At 61.6% G+C, this 18887-nt stretch overlaps 1 protein-coding gene across 1 annotated transcript; it reads left to right on the forward strand.

Annotated features, from left to right (window-relative positions):
- The first annotated feature begins 5750 nt into the window (after positions 1 to 5750).
- Positions 5751 to 18814, forward strand: LOC105470488 (eukaryotic translation elongation factor 1 alpha 2). The gene is made up of 8 exons (XM_011722543.2): positions 5751 to 5895; positions 7156 to 7373; positions 8962 to 9141; positions 9872 to 10168; positions 11686 to 11836; positions 16090 to 16346; positions 17665 to 17899; positions 18403 to 18814. Exons 2-8 carry the CDS (start codon positions 7230 to 7232, stop codon positions 18528 to 18530), a joined length of 1392 nt encoding a protein of 463 aa, XP_011720845.1. The 5' UTR covers positions 5751 to 5895; positions 7156 to 7229; the 3' UTR covers positions 18531 to 18814.
- The last annotated feature ends 73 nt before the right edge of the window (positions 18815 to 18887 follow it).

Raw genomic sequence — 18887 nt, forward strand, 5'->3', positions numbered from 1 at the left:
ATCCCAGGGCTTTGGGAGACCAAGGCGGGTGGATCACTTGAGTCCATGAGTTGGAGACCAGCCTGGGCAACGTGGTGAGACCCCATCTCTATAAAAAATACAAAAATTAGCTGGGTGTGGTGGTGTGTACCTGCAGTCCCAAATACTTGTGAGGCTGAGGTAGGACCTTGAGTAGGCGTTATTGTACGTTATTGTACATTGAGTTGGGACCTTGGATGGGGCCACTTGCTTGAGCCTGGGAGGCCGAAGCTGCAGTGAACCATGATTGTGCCACTGCACTACAGCCTGGGGGACAGAGTGAGACCCTGTTTCAGAAAAAAAGAAAAGAAAAAAATGAATCTGCCCAGTATAAAGGAGAAATGCTTAAAGTAATTCTGTCCATTGCTGGGCAGCAGGTGTTGAAGGTTAAATTTCAAGCCAAGAGACAATAAACTAGTGGTTGGCATAATGCACCTATCGTGTGGCTGGAACATCCTGGGATGTGTACTAAGCAGGCACACCCACACAAGAGACACGCACACAAGTGTTCGTAGCAGCTTTATTTGTAGTTGTTCAGAACTGGAGGTGGAATGCGGTACAGTAATGAAGATGAACACATGCCTACTGCATGGGACGGCATGGACACATCTCACAGACGCAGTCGTGGGTGAAAGAAACCAGACAAAACGATACACACCATGCATTGCGTTCCCTTTACATAAAGTTTAAAAACAGGCAGACGTGATCGGTGGCGTCAGAAGTCACCTTTACCGAGGGGCGGGAGAGAATGCTGTTTCTTGGTCTGGGTGTGTTCTCCTGGTGGTAACTCACCAGGCACATTTGCAGTGTGCCACTTCTCTCTGTGTATGCTCACAGTCATGTCTTTAAAAAGGCAGACGTCCCTCTGTGTTCTCCCTGCCCTTCCTCCTGCCCTGGCCCGGCTGCTCGGTTCCTGGCAGTGTGGGGAGGTCCCTCCAGGGGTGGGGAGGCTCTGAGTCTCTGTGGGAGGTGATGATGGGCGGTGGCCCCTGGGAGGCTTATCCCCAAGGTGCGGGCAGGGTCCTGTTATTCTCTTCATAAGACCCCCAGCTGCCTAATTGAGGGAAGGGCTATTCAAAGGGGTGAAAACAGGGCCTCCAGAGCTGCTAATGGACTTCAGGTTCCCCAGGGCAATTTCCCCACCTCGAGAGATCCCCCTTGAACCTGGTGCCGGGTACATAGGACGGGAGTTGGGACCTTGGGTGGGGCCACAGGAAGGGAGCTCTGCTTTCAGTGGGCCCTTGAGGGGGCCCTGACCACAGACACTGGACCCTCCCTTCTCTCCGGACCTGACCGCAGACGCGGGACCCCCCATTCTCTTCAGACCTGACTATAGACACTGGACCCCCCATTCTCTCCGGACCTGACCACAGACGCCGGACCCCCCATTCTCTCCAGACCTGACCACAGACGCCGGACCCCCCATTCTCTCCGGACCTGACCACAGACGCCGAACCCCCCATTCTCTCCGGACCTGACCACAGACGCCGGACCCCCATTCTCTCCGGACCTGACCACAGACGCCGGACCCCCCATTCTCTCCGGACCTGACCACAGACGCCGAACCACCCATTGTCTCCGGACCTGACCACAGACGCCGGACCCCCCATTCTCTCTGGACCAGCTACAGAGTGAGACACAATTGATGGGTCCCTTTTCCTCCAGGGCCCAGAGGAGGCAGCTGTGGGGTTAATGGTCTGCAGACCCTACCCAGGCTCCCCCTCCACCTCCGGGCACTGGAGGGCACAGTGCCCCTGGGCTGGCACCAGGGGCTGCCCTTCTTGGGTCCAAGAGGTGACCCCACCCTGGTCGGTGACCCCGGCCTCCTGTTTAGCCTCCCAGCCTGCAATGGGCTGTAACGGCCAGGAGCCGGGAGGGGCTGGGGGGGCTGCAGCTGGAAGCCCGGAAGCCCAGAAAGTGCTGCTTGCGGCAGGAGCACGTGCTGTCTGCTCCCCACCAGGGTGGGTGCTGGGCTCCCGGGCAGCAGGGCCTGGAGGGAGGGGCCTCCTGCTGCTGCTGCCTCTCACCATGGCAACGCTCCTGCTGGGGCCTGCAGGTGGGGGTGGCAGGCCAGGCCGCCCTTCCCCCTCTCCGAGGGGCTACATCCCTCCTGGGCCTGCCTGGTAGACTAGGTCTGCCTCAGCCACACCCTGACACCGGGTCGGAGGGTGGGCTGTCGGGGCCGTGGCTGGCCCAGGTCTGTGGCGTGACCCTCAGGCATGTTTGTCCGCTGCCAGCCCAGCCCCAGCTTCTCTGATCTGGGGGGACATGAGCTGCTCCTCTAAGGGAGGCTCCAGAGGCAGGAGCTCTCTGCTGCCATGGAGACTGTTTAATTCACTGCCTCAAGGGCATGTTCAGTCCCCAGGGAACCAGCCCCAAGGCATGGCCAGGGGGGAGGACCTTGTCCTGGTGGCCGTCCAGGGGGCCCAGGTGGGCCAGCAGATGAGATGCTCCTTGACTGGGAACCGAATCCGCACCTGCTCTGGGGCCAGGCCAGGGCTGAGGTCATCCTGAGACACTGGGGGCCAGAGAGCCACCTCGGCCCTGCTCCCCACTCTGCCTCCAAGCCCCTGTCTGCCTCTGGGCTGCCAGCCTCCACCTGCCTGCGGCGGTGGCCCCGGGGTGATGGCCTGGCTGTGCCCCATGCACAGGTGGTTCGTTAGGCACTCGGTGGCTATTATTAACCCGGCAGTGACGTCACCAGCAGCCAATGGGAGGCAGGTTTATTTCCGGGGCTGACAGCTTGATAGCGGTTAATTTTAGCTGCATCTTCTTCCCCGAGGCTCGTGAAACCCTAGCCAGCCAAAGAAGGGGTTGCCTGTGTCTCCCCAAACAGCTCAGGGATGGGTCCTGGGGGCTCTGGGAGGGGGCAAGGAGGGGCGGGGCCTGGGGGCTCTGGGAGGGGTCGAGGAGGGGCGGGGCCTGCCCTCAGGGGAGCCCTGATTGGCTGGTGCCCTCGACTCACCATCCCCCCTCCTACCCCCCCCAGGTTGTTGGTAAGGGGGGCACTGTGACCAGGGACTCAGATGCAGGAAGAGGGGCCCAAGTCCTGACCTGGGGGAGGGCAGGGAAAGCACAGGCCACAGGCCCCCTACTTGCTGTGTGTCCTTGGACAGGAATCTTGGCCTTTCTGTGCCCAGTTGCCTCACGGGTTCTCAAGGTCCTCCGGCCAGCCTTGGGGGGCCTACCTCGTAGCATCTGTCCCCGCAGCCCCCATCCCCGCACACTGTGCACGCGCCTGGATGGCCCCCTGTCCCCCGTCCCCCACACTGTGAACTCACACAGCTGGGCGACTTGGCTGTGGCTAATTTGCTTGGTACTCAAAGTCATTTGGCGCTACCCGTCCGTTGACAAGTAGCTTGCTTGACAAGTAGCACAACCTGCTTGTTGTGCTATGTCAGAATACCTGAGACTGGGTAATTATACATTACTTAAATTTAAAAATTTACTTTATAAAGTTTGCTTTATATATTTATAAGTTATGTTTATTACAAGTAAACAGAAGTTTGTTTCTCACAGTCGGGAGGCCGGGAAGTCGAGGATCAAGGTGCTGGCATCTGGCAGGGTCTTCTTGCTGCGTCCTCATGTGGGAGAAGGTGGAAGAGCAAAAGAGAACCCACTGCCATGAGTCCTGTTTATAGGGCATGAGTCCATTCAGAAGGGCAAACCCCTTATGACCCAGACACCCTCCTGAAAGCCCCAGCCCCCAGCACTGTTGCATTAGGGATTAAGTTACAGCTCGTGCACTTTGGGGACGTGGTCAGGCCACTGCTGTTATTCAGCAGTTAACATTCCGTAGTTAGTAGTCATTCAGTACTATTCAGTCTCGCAGGGCTCGGAACCATCGGTGTCTTAGTGTTTAGCCTTGTGACCGCAGCCCCGTTAGCTGTGTGTTCCCAGTGTCTCCGAATACTGAGTCAGCAGCTCCCAGGGCCCCAAAGGGCCGCACCGTGGACCCAAAGAGCCCAGGAGACTCTTTGGAGGAGTCACTGACACCCTTGCCCAGGGTCAGCACACAGGTGCTTTGGGGAGGATGCCACATTCCACTGACTCTCAGGGGCCACTCCTGTGGGTGGCAAGGCCCCCGGCATATGTGAGCCCCTGGCACCGCTGTGGGCGAGCCGGGAGCTGAGGGGGAAGGGGTGTCTGGAAAAGGTAGCCCAGAGTCCTGGTGGTCCCCTGAGGGAGTGGGGTGGGCATGCCAGGGACCCCAGCCTGGGCCACTGGAGCCCCTGCAGCAAGCCCACTTCCCAAATCCCTGCCTAACCTTCGGGCTGCAGGGGAGGCGTTAAATATAGAGACCAGCTGGGTGGGGTGGGGCGGGACTTGCTTTCTCGCCAGGCGGATATTTTTATTCCTGGCTCCTGTTTGATGGCATCAGCAGCACTCGGAAGTGCCGGGGCACCTGGCAGGCCCTCCCTGCCTCCTCTCCTGCCTGTGGCTCAGGAGCTCAAGTCCCTGGACTCCTATGGGGCAGACGCACCCACAGACCAGTGTCCTCCTGAGAGACCCTCTCCATGGGCTGGGGAGAACTGTTTGGTCCCGACCCTGGGCCCCCACCTTTCCTTCCTCCTCACACCTGCCAGGGGGCCTGGTAGGGGTCCAGTCTCTGGGGATCCCCATGGCTTTACCCAGGTGCCGGGCCCGACCCAGGCCCTCCATGTCAACACTCAGTGGGCACTCAGGGCTGACAGGACAGGTGCCAGGGCTCTGCCCCCACTCAGCACACACCCCCCGAGACCCTGCTGGCAGGAAGATCCGAGTAGGGGGGGCAGCGTGGGAGGGAAGATGTGAATACCTGGGTGAGACGACAGGATCTTGGGGTCTGGGAGGAAGCCCCTGACCTTGGTCTTCACACAACACATGGCCGCCACATCCCCTTCTCACATCCCACGTTGGTCATTACCCGCGGGTGCCCAGGACGTCAGGGACTCCCCACTTCCTACAGAGCGTGGCCCGGTCTTTGGCTTGGCATCCTGACCCCATGTGAGGACAGCCGCAAGGCGCTGAGGTGCAGCGGGGTGGGCGCTGGGCGGGGGCCTGGGTCTGTCTGGATGTGACTCGCCCTTGGCTGGCGCTGTTTCCCAGCAGCAGCCGGCAGTAGGCGCCCCCGGAGGGCAGGGTCCCTGGAAGATGTCAGTGGGTCTGGGAGCGGGCTTCCGGCGTTCCCTGCACCGTGGGACCAGCCTCTCCGGGGAGGGTGGTTCTGCGCCGGATCCTGGGGGCCTGTCATGGTGCGCCCAGGAGGGCAGGCACGTGAGGACAGGGTCTGGAAACCAGCAGATTCCGGGGTTCCACCCTGAGACCTGCACCCCCGGGCCTCACTAGGGAGAGCCCCTCAGAGCCGGGCTTCGGGGGTTCTTGGGCGTCCCTCATGAGCAGCCGGGGAGGGGCCGGTAGACCCAGGCTCGTCTCCCAGGCTGCAGCGCAGCTGTTCCCCTCCCCCGCCTGCCGGCTCCGGTCCTCGGCGTCTGCCCCGTCCCCGGGGACCGCTTTTCGCGGCTGAAGCGTGTTCCTGCCCCGAGCCGGCTCTCGCCCCGTCTCCCGGGCCCGCCGCGCTCTCCCAGCGCGGTCTCCATCCCCGTCCCTCCCTCCCGCCGCCTCCCCGCCCTGCCCCCCGCCCCGCCCCCGCCCGCTGCGCGTTTCTCTCCCGCCTCCCGCGTCCGTCTTTGCAGCCCGCGCCTCCCGCATCCCCTCGCGTCCCCGTGGCGCCCGCCCGCGCGCGTCCGCGCCCCGCCCCCTCCCGCGCGGTTCCGCATTGGCGTGCTGCAGGGCGCGGTGCACTGCGCCGCCACCGTCAATAGGTGGACCCCCTCCCGGAGATAAAACCGCCGGCGCCGGCGCCGCCAGTCCCTCTGGCTGAGACCTCGGCTCCGGGTAAGGACGCTCGGCCCCCGGGCCTCCGCCCCCGTCCCCGTCTTCCGAAGAGGGACCCCCGGGGCCGGTCCCGCGGGGCAGAGGGCGGCGGGGCCCGGCACCCACACCCGCCCCCGCGCGCGCCCGGATTCCGGCTCCCGGGGGTCCCCGCGTCGGCCGGGCTGGGCCGGGGGTGGGGGCCGGCGCGGGGCGGCGCGGGGCGGCGGGGCCGGGTCCTGGGCGGCGATCTCCCCGTAGCCATGACCTTGGGGCCGCGGGGACCCTGCGGGCTGGGGGCAGCGTCTTCAGTGCCAGGGGCTGATGGGGGTCGGGCTTCGGGGCGCTGGGCCAGAGGACGCTGAGGGAGGTGGTGAGATCTGGGGGCCCTGGCCTCCCCACCCCCACCCGTGTTCCCACCCCAGGGTGGCTTCTATCCTCTTTGCCTTCCCCAGCCGCCTGTCCCCGAGGAGCAGTGTGGGTTTCTCCACTGACCTCTGTGATGGGACGGGGCTGTGACCCAGGGCCCTGACCGGAGGGGAGGGGGAGGGAGGGTGCCCCCTATATCCCCACCGGGCCGAGGGCATCTCCACCTGGCACTTGCTGGGCTTGGCTGGACCGGGTCCTCCTTCCTCAGGCTGGAACAGGGACCCCCACCTCCTGGCCACTGTCTGCCCCTGTGAGAGTCTGGGGGGGTGGCACGTAGAGCTATTCTGGGTCCCTAATCTGGGCAGCGCATCTCCGTTGGGGCTCTGGCCCAGCCTGCCGGGCAGGGATGAGGGGAAGATGGCGCCGTCCCTGCCTGAGGAGGGGAGTGGGGAGCAGTGGCCATCTCTCCCCGGTGGCAGCGGGTGGGGGTGGGGCGCCGTGTCCCTGGCCCTGCCGCCGGGGAGGGGAGCGAGCGTGGAGGACAGGGCCCTGGAGCACTGGGCAGGTGACTCATCACCCTGCTTTGCTGGTCACGGACGTACCTAGCCTGGCACTGCGTGGTCCTTCCAAATGGTGGCTAACCCCTTCCCAAGGAGCGGCCCCGCAGGCTCCCAACGCCCAGTTATTTACAGCAGATGGGGCTGCTTGGGCTCAAGTGTGGAGTGGCGGCAGTGTACAGCCTCTACTTGCCCTGGCCAGGCCCAGCTGTGGGTGGGGGCCCTTCCCTCCCCACCAAACATGGGGGCTTGGTTTGCGGGCAGAGATGTGTGCCCAGCCTGTGCCAGGACAGTCTCTGCTGGTCTCTCCCCCCTGGGCTCCCCATCACCTGTCTCCCCCCCACTGCTGGCACCACAGAATCACTGCAGCCCCCCCCTCGCCCCGAGCCAGAGCACCTCCGGGTCCCGCCAGCCCCTCACACTCCCAGCAGAATGGGCAAGGAGAAGACCCACATCAACATCGTGGTCATTGGCCATGTGGACTCTGGCAAGTCCACCACCACGGGCCACCTCATCTACAAGTGCGGGGGCATCGACAAAAGGACCATCGAGAAGTTCGAGAAGGAGGCAGCTGAGGTGAGCTCCGGGGGCTCTGGTCTTGGCCCCCTGAGAAGGAACCCCCAACTCCTGTGGTGGCCAGGCTTGGCATCTCCCAGCCCCAGGACATGTGGCTCAGGAGACCTCCAGGGCAGGAGGGACCCCTGCTGTGGGGCACTCAGGCCTCAGAGGGTCCAGTGGGGCAGCCTCTCTTGCGGAGAGCTTGGTGGGGGAGGGGTGGCCATCGAGCTGCCGGACTTGCCCTGTGGTGAGGGAGGTGACCTGGGAGGGTCCACAGAAGGCTCTGGAACTCTGCCACATTGAGCTGGGGCTGGAGGGCCCTACAGCCTTGCCCCCTTCCCCCCAGGGCCAAGGCTGGGGCTGGAGGTGGTGCTGCCCTCACTTGTCCCAGGGCCCTGCCAGGACGCACGCTGCTATTAATAGCTGATTGATGGGCAGCCGGCCCGTCTGCTCCATTTTCTTGTGCTGGGCTGTGGAGGGCTGCTGTCCAGTGCACCCCTGGGGTGGGGGTCCTGGATGAGGCGGCCCTCTGGCTGACCTTTTGAAGCGGTTCCTCTTTGGTGGTTGAGACAGTGGTGGGGAGCGGCCATGAGTCAGGGTCTGCTCTCTGGTCCCCCTCCCTTGCCCAGGGCTCTGGGGAGAAGCCCACTTCTGGGAGGGCCTGTGGGAGCTCTCACCTGGATGATGAAGGTGGAGGCCAGGGCCTGGGGAGGGGGGCACTCGCTGTCCTGGGCTGAGTCTCTGCCCTGGTGAGGTGGGTGCTCTGAGCTGCACCCCTGAGTTTGGGCTGCATCACCCTTTACCTAGCCTCGTCGGGAGAAGGCAGGGGTTTCAGAGGGCCGCTGGTTCAGGCCCCAGCTGGGTCCCGTCTGGGTCCCCTCCAGGCTGGGCAGCCTCTTGGAGGGCAAGAGTCCAGTCTGTGCAAGGCCCTGGTGGGGAGCTATGCCCAGCTGGGTAGTGACCATCGCTGTTGCCCTGACTGCAGCCCGTCCCCTCCTGTGGGGGTCTCACTGGCTGAGGCCCCCCAGCTTCCCGTGACCGGCAGAGCGAGGAAGGGGAGGAGAAGCCTCAGGGGGGTGGGGAGGCTGGAGCATCGGGAAGGAGCGGTGCAGCCAGGGCCTCCTCCTGACCTCATTCCGTTTTCCCTTCTCCTCACCTTAAAATAAAATAACACCGAGGGTTATTTATCTGACAGCCCCAAACACGGTGGTATTATTGGTCTCTGGCTGAGGAAGGGATCTGGGGGCGTCCGCAGCTTCAGATAAAGGGGAGCCCTGGCGGGGGAGGGGTTTATCCCATCTGGCAGCTTCGCTGGGAGAGCGGGCGACTCCCAGGCCCTCGCGCCACCTGCTGGTGGATGTGCGTAGCCGCACCCATTCCGGAGCCGGTGCAGAGGCCGGTCATGGGGGGCAGGGTCTGGGTGTGGGGTCCAGACGGAGGGGCCGGCGTTCCAGGACCCCGGCAGGGAGCAAGCGGGTGCTGGAGCCCATCTCCCGCCTCCCGCGGCCACTCTGCTGTGACAAGCAGCTCACACCGCCAGGGACTCCCCGGGTCCCAGGTCTCGCCCTCACCTGTGACCCTCACCCGTGACCCTCACCTGCTCCAGATGGGGAAGGGATCCTTCAAGTATGCCTGGGTGCTGGACAAGCTGAAGGCGGAGCGTGAGCGCGGCATCACCATCGACATCTCCCTCTGGAAGTTCGAGACCACCAAGTACTACATCACCATCATCGATGCCCCCGGCCACCGTGACTTCATCAAGAACATGATCACAGGCACATCCCAGGTGAGCAGGGCACAGCAGGTGGGGCTGGGGAAGAGGCCGCTGCACCCCTTCAAGGGACACTGGGGGCCCCTGGGATCACCGGGGTGGTGGGGTCTCCTGTGCTTCCTGTGAGGGCAGGGGACCCCTCACCTGGGCCACCCCTCACCCGGTCTGGGTTAGAGCCCCCCCAAGAAGGAATCCAGGGCTCTGGCATCTGACCCAGTGCCTGTGAGGACACCCAGCCAGTGTCAGAGTCCCCAGACAGACGGGGGCAGATGTGGACATGGACACACCTTCATGCACAGAGGGGCTAGAGGCCAGGATGGGGACAGTGAGCAGTGGGCAGAGGTGCCACCAGCCAGGCCTGGACTGTATGACATTTCAGGGCACTCACAGAGATGCACGGGCACCCCAGACACAGCATCCTGCAGACAGCAGGACACATGCCACCACCTCCAAACTGCTTTGATAACTGTGACCTCAATCTGTCCTCAAGTGAGGAACAGGACCAGAGAGGCTGAGTGACTTGTCCAGGGACACACAGCCCACTGGTGGTGGAGCCAGGGTTGAACCTCGGTCCCCTGACCCATGGCCTGGCGATGAGCCCCCCACACTGCCCTTGAAGTGGGGACCTCCATGTCTCCCTCCCCAAGGCCCCAGTGGGCTGCTCAGGCCCCAGCCCACTGCCTGGAGAGGCCTGTGTCCCCTGCTGGGCAGGTGGGGCGGGGCTCACTGTGTCCCCGCTGGGCAGGCGGACTGCGCAGTGCTGATCGTGGCGGCGGGCGTGGGTGAGTTCGAGGCGGGCATCTCCAAGAATGGGCAGACGCGGGAGCATGCCCTGCTGGCCTACACGCTGGGTGTGAAGCAGCTTATCGTGGGCGTGAACAAAATGGACTCCACGGAGCCGGCCTACAGCGAGAAGCGCTATGATGAGATTGTCAAGGAAGTCAGCGCCTACATCAAGAAGATCGGCTACAACCCGGCCACCGTGCCCTTCGTGCCCATCTCCGGCTGGCATGGCGACAACATGCTGGAGCCCTCCCCCAACGTGAGTGGCGGCTAGGGTGAGGCAGGCCACACGGGCTGGCTGGACCCCCTGCCCCAGAGCGAGGCACCGGCAGGTGGCAGGGGGAGGTGCCAGGGAAATGCAGGTTCCCCACGAAACCTGCTGGGTTTCCCTAACTGGCTCAAGGCCTGGCGGGGAGCCCCATCCCCCCTCAGCACCAGGCTTTGCTCCTACACTCAGCCTCCCACACGGCTGGCCAGGGCCAGGGCCCATCCCCGATGTCAACACAGCAGGGGACAGCAGTGGCCTCCAGCACGGCCCATGTGCCTGGTCTCCAGAGCCCTGCCATGGGGGTGGTCGGTTTCATCTCTGTCAGGCCATTGTCCTGGCTCTGGAAAACATGCAGGGGCTGTGGGCTGGGCCGTGGAGGCCTCCCCGGTTGCCTCCCCTGGGGTCTTGGAGCAGGGTTTGGCTTTGGGAAGTGTGCATGCTTCTGGGCTGGCTGGGAGGGCTAAGGGTTGGCTCTTGGCTGGTCAATTGGGAGCTCAGCGTGCGAACAGTCTGTGGCCCAGGGACTCTGCCTTGGCTGGAGATGACGCGTAGAGACACTTGCAGAACCTGAGACTGTGTTCCAAGGGTTCTCCAAGCCAGAGGAGACACCAGAATGGCCGCCACTGGGCTCTGCCAGCAGTGTAGCTGCCAACAGTGAGGGTACAGGTGTGGAGTCTAGAGACAGCGGGGAGACAGACCAGCAGCACTGAGCCCAGCGCTGAGGTCTGGGGACAGAGCTGAGAGGGGCTCCCCCAGCCCTGCCTCCATCTCATGAGGCTGGGTGTTGTTTACCTGTGATGGCATTTTCCTCACAGGGTATCATGTGGCGAACGCCATTCTCCGCCTCTCCAGGGAGGCCTCCAGCCATCAGGGAATCCACACTCCCCTCTGGCCTGAGCTGCTAGGTGGCCCATGCTTATACAGGCCCTGGGGGGCTGGGGCACAGTGCTGCCGGCTCCCTCCCCTGCTCCCTGTTTGTGGCAGGTGGCCCAGAGGGAGGCTTCGTGGGGTGGGAGTGGGGGCCGCACCAGGAGAAGCTCCAGACAGGGCTGTGCCAAGCTTGGAGGCAGCACGGTGTCCAGGAGCTAGGGTGGGGCGAGGCTCCCCCTCCAGCTCTGTCCCTGGCCTGGCCCTTGTCTAGACTCGGCATCCTCCTAGTCAAGTCACCTGCCCTGCCTAGAGCTGATGGTCAGGGGCCTGGGGCCTTCTGGGACTTGGGGCTGGACTGGGGGTTTGTTCACAGTGTCAGCAACTCCTGAGCAGCCTGGGCTGGGAAGGGTGCTTTACCTCTTTGTCCTCCTCCTTTTAAGAGGGATCTCCTTCCCAGGGTCCCTGTGATGCTGGGGCTATGGGCTGGGGAGGAGCAGGTTGGGGAAATTCCTCATCTTAAAGGGCATGAGGCAAGTTTAGCCTGAACAGCAGGATTCCTGGAGGCACCCTGGGGAGGCCTGAGGGTGGGGAGGCCACCAATGTCTCTGTAATGGACTGATTTTCTCCCTTCGGTCCAGATGCCGTGGTTCAAGGGCTGGAAGGTGGAGCGTAAGGAGGGCAACGCAAGCGGCGTGTCCCTGCTGGAGGCCCTGGACACCATTCTGCCCCCCACGCGCCCCACGGACAAGCCCCTGCGCCTGCCGCTGCAGGACGTGTACAAGATCGGCGGTGAGCAAGGGCGCTGTGCTGGAGCTGCTGCCCAGCCAGTTCCGCCTGCCCTAGACCAGGGGTCCCTATGAGGCATCTCAAGACTGGGCTGTCTCCAATCTCTCCCCTTACTACATACTTTCTGGGGAAGAGTCCATCCCACATCCATCCATCCATCCACCCACCTCCTCACCCATCCATCCTCTGTCCGTCCGTCCGTCCGTCCATCCATCCATCCATCCATCCATCCATCCATCCACCCACCCACCCACCCATCCATCCACCCATCCATCTCTCCATCCATCCATCCATCTCCCCACCCATCCATCTTTCACTCCATCTATCCATCCATCCATCCATCCACCTCTTCATCCATCCATCCATCCATCCATCCATCCATCCATCCATCCATTGTCCCACCCGTCCATCCTTCTATCAATCTATCCACCCATCTTCCCACCCATCCATCCTTCTCTCTATCAATCCATCCACCCATCTCCCCATCCATCCATCCATCCATCCATCCATCCATCCATTGTCCCACTCATCCATCCTTCTCTGTCTCCATCCATCCATCCACCTCTCCATCCATCCATCCATCCATCCATCCATTGTCCCACCCATCCATCCTTCTATCAATCCATCCATCCATCTTCCCACCCATCCATCCTTCTCTCTATCAATCCGTCCACCTATCTCCCCATCCATCCATCCATCCATCCATCCATCCATCCATCCACCCATCCATCCATCCATCCATCCATCCACTCACCCACTTCCCACTCATCCATCCTTCTGTTCATCCACTGATCCACCCACCTCCCCATCCATCCATCCTTCTGTCCATCCATCCATCCATCCATCCATCCATCCATCCATCCATCCACCTCCCCACCCATCCATCCTTCTGTCCATCCATCCATCTATCCATCCATCCATCTATCCATCCATCCATCTATCCATCCACCCATCCACCTCTCCATCCATCCATCCATTATCCCACCCATCCACCCTTCTCTCCATCCATCTGTGCATCCATCCATCCATCCATCCATTGTCCCACACATCCATCCTTCTATCTATCCATCCATCCATCCATCCACTCACCTACCTCCCCACTCATCCATCCTTCTATCCACCCATCCACCCACCTCCCCATCCATCCATCCACCCACCCATCCACCCACCTCCCCACCCATCCATCCTTCTATCCATCCTTCTGTCCATCCACCCATCCACCCACCTCCCCATCCATCCATCTATCCACCCACCTCCTCACCCATCCATCCTTCATCCATCCATCCATCCATCCATCCATCCATCCATCTTCCCATCCATCCTTCTATCCATCCATCCACCTCCCCATCCATCCTTCTATCCATCCATCCATCCATCCATCTCCCCATCTATCCATCCATCCATCCATCCATTCATCCACTCACCCACCTCCCCAGCCATCCATCCTTCTGTCCATCCACCCATCTACCCACCTCCCCATCCATCCATCCATCCACCTACCCACTTCCCCACCCATCCATCGTTCTCTCCATCCATCTATCCATCCATCCATCCACCCACGTCCCCATCCATCCATCCATCCACCAACCCACTTAACCCACTTCTCCACCCATCCATCCACTTCCCCATCCATCCTTCTATCCATCCATCCATCCATCCATCCATCTCCCCATCTATCCATCCATCCATCCACCTCCCCATCCATCCATCCATCCATCCATCCATCCATCCACTCATCCACTCACCCACCTCCCCAGCCATCCATCCTTCTGTCCATCCACCCATCTACCCACCACCTCCCCATCCATCCATCCATCCACCTACCCACTTTCCCACCCATCCATCATTCTCTCCATCCATCTATCCATCCATCCATCCATCCACCCACCTCCCCATCCATCCATCCATCCATCCATCCACCAACCCACTTCTCCACCCATCCATCCATCCACCAACCCACTTCTCCACCCATCCATCCTTCTGTCCATCCACCCATCCATCCACCTCTCCATCCATCCATCCATCCATCCATCCACCCACCCATCTCCCTGCCATCCATCCTTCTCTCCATCCATCTATCCATCCATCCTTCCATCTCTCCATCTATCCGTCCATCCACCCACCTCCTCACCCATCCACTTTTCTGTCCATCCACCCATCCATCCATCCATCCATCCATTTCCCCACCCATTCATCCTTCTGTCCATCCACCCATCCATCCATCCACCTCTCCATCCATCCATCCATCCATCTCCCCACCCAGTCATCCTTCTATCATCCATGCATCCATCCATCCATCCATCTCATCCATCCGTCCATCTCTCCATCCATCTATCCATCTATCTCTCCATCCATCCATCCATCCACCCACCCACCTCCCCACCATCCATCCTCTCCATCCATCCATCCATCCATCCATCCACCCACCTCCCCACTCATCCATCCTTCTGTCCATCCATCCACCCATCCATCCATTCCTCCCCATCCATCCATCCATCTCCCTACCCATTCATCCTTCTGTCCATCCATCCATCCACCTATCCATCCATCTATCCATCCATCCATCTCCCCATCTACCCATCCACTTTCCATCCACCCATCTCCCTATGCAGTCATCCTTCTCTCCATCATCCATGCATTCATCCATCCATCTCATCCATCCATCCATCTCTCCATCCATCCATCCACCTCTCCTTCCATCTATCCACCTCCCCACCTCTCCACCCATCCATCCTTCTGTCCATCCACCCATCCACCCATCCATCCATCCCTCCCTCCCCATCCATCCATCCATCCATCCATCCATCTCCCTACCCATTCATCCTTCTGTCCATCTCCCCATCCACCTATCCATCCACCCACCTCCCCATCCATCCATCTATTCATCCACTCATCTCCCCATCCACCCATCCACCTCTCCATCCATCAATCCATCCATCTCCCTACCCAGTCATCCTTCTCTCCATCATCCATGCATTCATCCATTCATCTCATCCATCCATCCATCCATCTCTCCATCCATCCATCCATCCACTTCCCCATCCATCCATCCACCCATCCACCCACCTCCCCACCATCCATCCACCCATCCATCCATCCACCCATCCATCCTTCCATCTCCCCATCCATCCATCCATCCATCCATCCATCCATCCATCTCCCCCCTCATCCATCTCCCCACCCATCCTTCTGTCCATCCACCTCCCCATCCATCCATCCTTCCATCTCCCCATCCATCCATCCATCCATCTATCCACACACCCACCCACTTTCCTACCCATCCATCCTTCTTTCCATCCACCCATCCACCTCCCCATCCATCCATCCATCCATCTCCCCCCTCATCCATCTCCCCACCCATCCTCTGTCCATCCACCTCCCCATCCATCCATCCATCCATCCATCCATCTTCCCAAGACAAGAAACCATAAATCTGAGACCCCAGAGAAAGGGCACTGATAGGAGACCCCCAGCCAGGGGGCTGCAGCCAAAGATGTTGCAGGCATCTCTATGTGCACAGTGGGGGCATCATGCTCACCCCAGCACAGAGCACAGCCCGCAGGCTCAGTGAAGTCTGCTGGAGGCTACAGTGGGCCTCCATCACAGCCCTGGGAGGTGAGGGTGGAGACCTGGTAGCCTGGGGGAGACAAGACCCCCTTGTGGCAGCTGCACAATTGGTGTAAGCAGATCCACGAGAAATGCCAGGGACGCTCAGGTGCCACTGTGTCTGTGCTGCATCCGGCTGAGAGGCCCCTTTAATGATAGAGACCTGCAGCCTCCAAGTGGGGCCCAGAGAGCCCGCAGGGAGCAAGGCTACCAGGCCCCAGGCAGGAGCAGTCCAGTGGTCTGGCCCACACTCACAGGGAGGAGTCCTCAGACAAAGGAGGGGTCCCATAGTGCCCTCTTCGAGGGAAAGTGCTCCCCGGGGGCATGGATGGGACGTCAGGCTCAGACAGCCCCTCTCTGCCCATCCTCCCCCTTCTCTGCCCCTGTGGCTTTTCCTTGGGTTCCTGGGAGCTCTGCTGTTCAGCCTCTTATCTCCCCAGCTGGGTGGGGCGGCCCTCACTTGCCTTGGAATCTCTGGGTCTGCCTTGTCCCTGGCCTCCCCCTGCACTCTGCCCGTGTGGCCCCAACCCCCAGGCCTGTCGGGGGGATCCAGTCCCAGGCTTTGTTGGTTTCCAGGCTCTGTCCCCGAATATCCTGCCCCAGCATCCTCTCAGGCCCTGCCTTCCCCTCACACCCCATCTCCTCTGCAGGCATTGGCACGGTGCCCGTGGGCCGGGTGGAGACAGGCATCCTGCGGCCAGGTATGGTGGTGACCTTTGCACCGGTGAACATCACCACTGAGGTGAAGTCGGTGGAGATGCACCACGAGGCTCTGAGCGAAGCTCTGCCCGGTGACAACGTTGGCTTCAACGTGAAGAACGTGTCAGTGAAGGACATCCGGCGGGGCAACGTGTGTGGGGACAGCAAGTCTGACCCGCCGCAGGAGGCCGCTCAGTTCACCTCCCAGGTTGGGGGCCGCGCTGGGTCCAGGGGGCTGGTGCCTGCTGGGCAGCAGCAGGACTGTCCTGGGTGAGGCTGCTGTTGGCAGGTCACCTGGTGTGGGGAGAAAACAGACCCTCAGGCTAGGCGCGGTGGCTGATGCCTGTAATCCCAGCACTTTGGGAGGCCGAGGTGGGTGGATCATGAGGTCAAGAGATCAAGACCATCCTGGTCAACATGGTGAAACACCATCACTACTAAAAATACAAAAATTAGCCGGGTGTGGTGGCACGCGCCTGTAGTCCCAGCTCTCAGGAAGCTGAGGCAGGAGAATTGCTTGAACCCGGGAGGTGGAGGTTACAGTGAGCCGAGATCGCACCACTGTACTCCAGACTGGGCGACAGAACAAGACTCTGTCTCAAAAGAAAAAAAGAAAAGGAAAGAGAAAAGACCTCCATTCCACCGAGGGGCCCACCGAGCATTTAGTGGGGGGATAAATCCGTTCTGGGAGGGGTGCAGGCCCTATGGCTCCCCAGCCTCTGTGCAATCCCGGGTCTGCTGTCCATGCCACACCGCTGGGCTGCCCAGCCTTTAAGGTCCTACATTCGTCCTGGAAAAACACTTTTGTTAACTTACTGCCTGAGACATCTCTGTCATGCTTTTATTCTCTACAGTTTTCATTGCTCCCTCTTTGCTGCCCTCTTCATATTATTTTCATCATTATTTTTTTGAGATGGAGTCTCGCTCTGTTGCCCAGGCTGGAGTGCAGTGGCATGATCTTGGCTCACTGCAAGCTCCGCCTCCCGGGTTCAAGTGATTCTCCTGCCTCAGCCTCCCCAGTAGGTAGGATTACAGGAATGCGCCACCACACCCGGCTAATTTTTGTATTATTAGTAGAGACAGAGTTTCGCCATGTTGGTCAGGCTGGTCTTGAACTCCTGACCTCAAGTGATCTGTCCACCTCGGCCTCCCAAGCTGGGATTACAGTAGGCGTGAACCCCTGTGCCCGGTCTCTTCATATGATTTTTAAAAGTGGCTTTATTGAGATACAACTGAAATACAGGAATTGAGGTCCAGTTTTGTCACCCCCCTGCCTTAGTTCCAGCTGGGGTTGGCCGTGTAGGTGCTGCCCCTGCCCCTTCGAAACAATGGATCTCAGTTGTTTATCTTTTGCTTAATGAGGATGTTGAGGTTCAGGTCTGGGGGCTGGGTCCTCCAGTCAGCACTCGGGGCTGAGGAACCCATAGAGGGGGGGGCCCCATGACTGGGCCTCCCAGCCCTGCTCTGGCTCCCTCCTGGTGCCCACCGTGGATGTGCCTTATGGCCACCTGTGGCTCCGCTCCCAGGTCATCATCCTGAACCACCCAGGGCAGATCAGCGCTGGCTACTCCCCGGTCATCGACTGCCACACGGCCCACATCGCCTGCAAGTTTGCGGAGCTGAAGGAGAAGATTGACCGGCGCTCTGGCAAGAAGCTGGAGGACAACCCCAAGTCCCTGAAGTCTGGAGACGCGGCCATTGTGGAGATGGTGCCGGGAAAGCCCATGTGTGTGGAGAGCTTCTCCCAGTACCCGCCTCTTGGTGAGCCGGGGTGGTCCGGGGAGGTGCAGCCCCCAGGCGGTGGCTGACCCAGGCTGAGGGCCGAGGACTGCAGGGATGGGGCGCTGGGTGACAGCAGTGGGCCCCGGTCCTGCGGAGTTTGGCCCAGAGCATGGTAGGAGACCCACGGCCTCCGTGTCACTAGTGCAGGTGACCCTACCTGGAGGACCTGGGGTGGGTCCTGTGTGCAGACGAGGCTCCAGAAGTGAGGAAGGCCCCGCGAGTGAGGAAGGCCCACAGTCATCCAGGGGCAGCGTTCGGGCTGCCCCTGCCCCGTGGCCGCCCCTCAGGCCATGGAGCAGCCACCCAGGCAGGGCTCTGGCGAGGCCGGCCGTCCTCACAAGGGCGCGCTCTGCGCTAAGGGTGTTCCGAGGACGTTCCCGACCCGGCTTCGTTCTGTGGTTGCGCCCCCGCCCGGCGAGAGCTCTTGGGGGGGCGGTGGGACGAGTCCTCCGGCCCCGCTCACGCGCCGCCCCCGCCCCCAGGCCGTTTCGCCGTGCGCGACATGAGGCAGACGGTGGCCGTGGGCGTCATCAAGAACGTGGAGAAGAAGAGCGGCGGCGCCGGCAAGGTCACCAAGTCGGCGCAGAAGGCGCAGAAGGCGGGCAAGTGAAGCGCGGGCGCCCGCGGCGCGACCCTCCCCGGCGGCGCCGCGCCCCGAACCCCGGCCCGGCCCCCGCCCCGCCCCCGCCCCGCGCGCCGCCCCGGCGCCCCGCACCCCCGCCAGGCGCATGTCTGCACCTCCGCTTGCCAGAGGCCCTCGGTCAGCGACTGGATGCTCGCCATCAAGGTCCAGTGGAAGTTCTTCAAGAGGAAAGGCGCCCCCGCCCCAGGCTTCCGCGCCCAGCGCTCGCCACGCTCAGTGCCCGTTTTACCAATAAACTGAGCGACCCCGGAGCCGTGTGCGCCTCCTGCTGGGGGGTCCTGCTGGGGGGGGGGGCCCGCCCGCGCTCCCCGGAGCCCCTCCCTA

The sequence above is a fragment of the Macaca nemestrina genome, chromosome 15 (genome assembly GCF_043159975.1).
Source record: "Macaca nemestrina isolate mMacNem1 chromosome 15, mMacNem.hap1, whole genome shotgun sequence".
Lineage (NCBI taxonomy): Eukaryota > Metazoa > Chordata > Mammalia > Primates > Cercopithecidae > Macaca > Macaca nemestrina.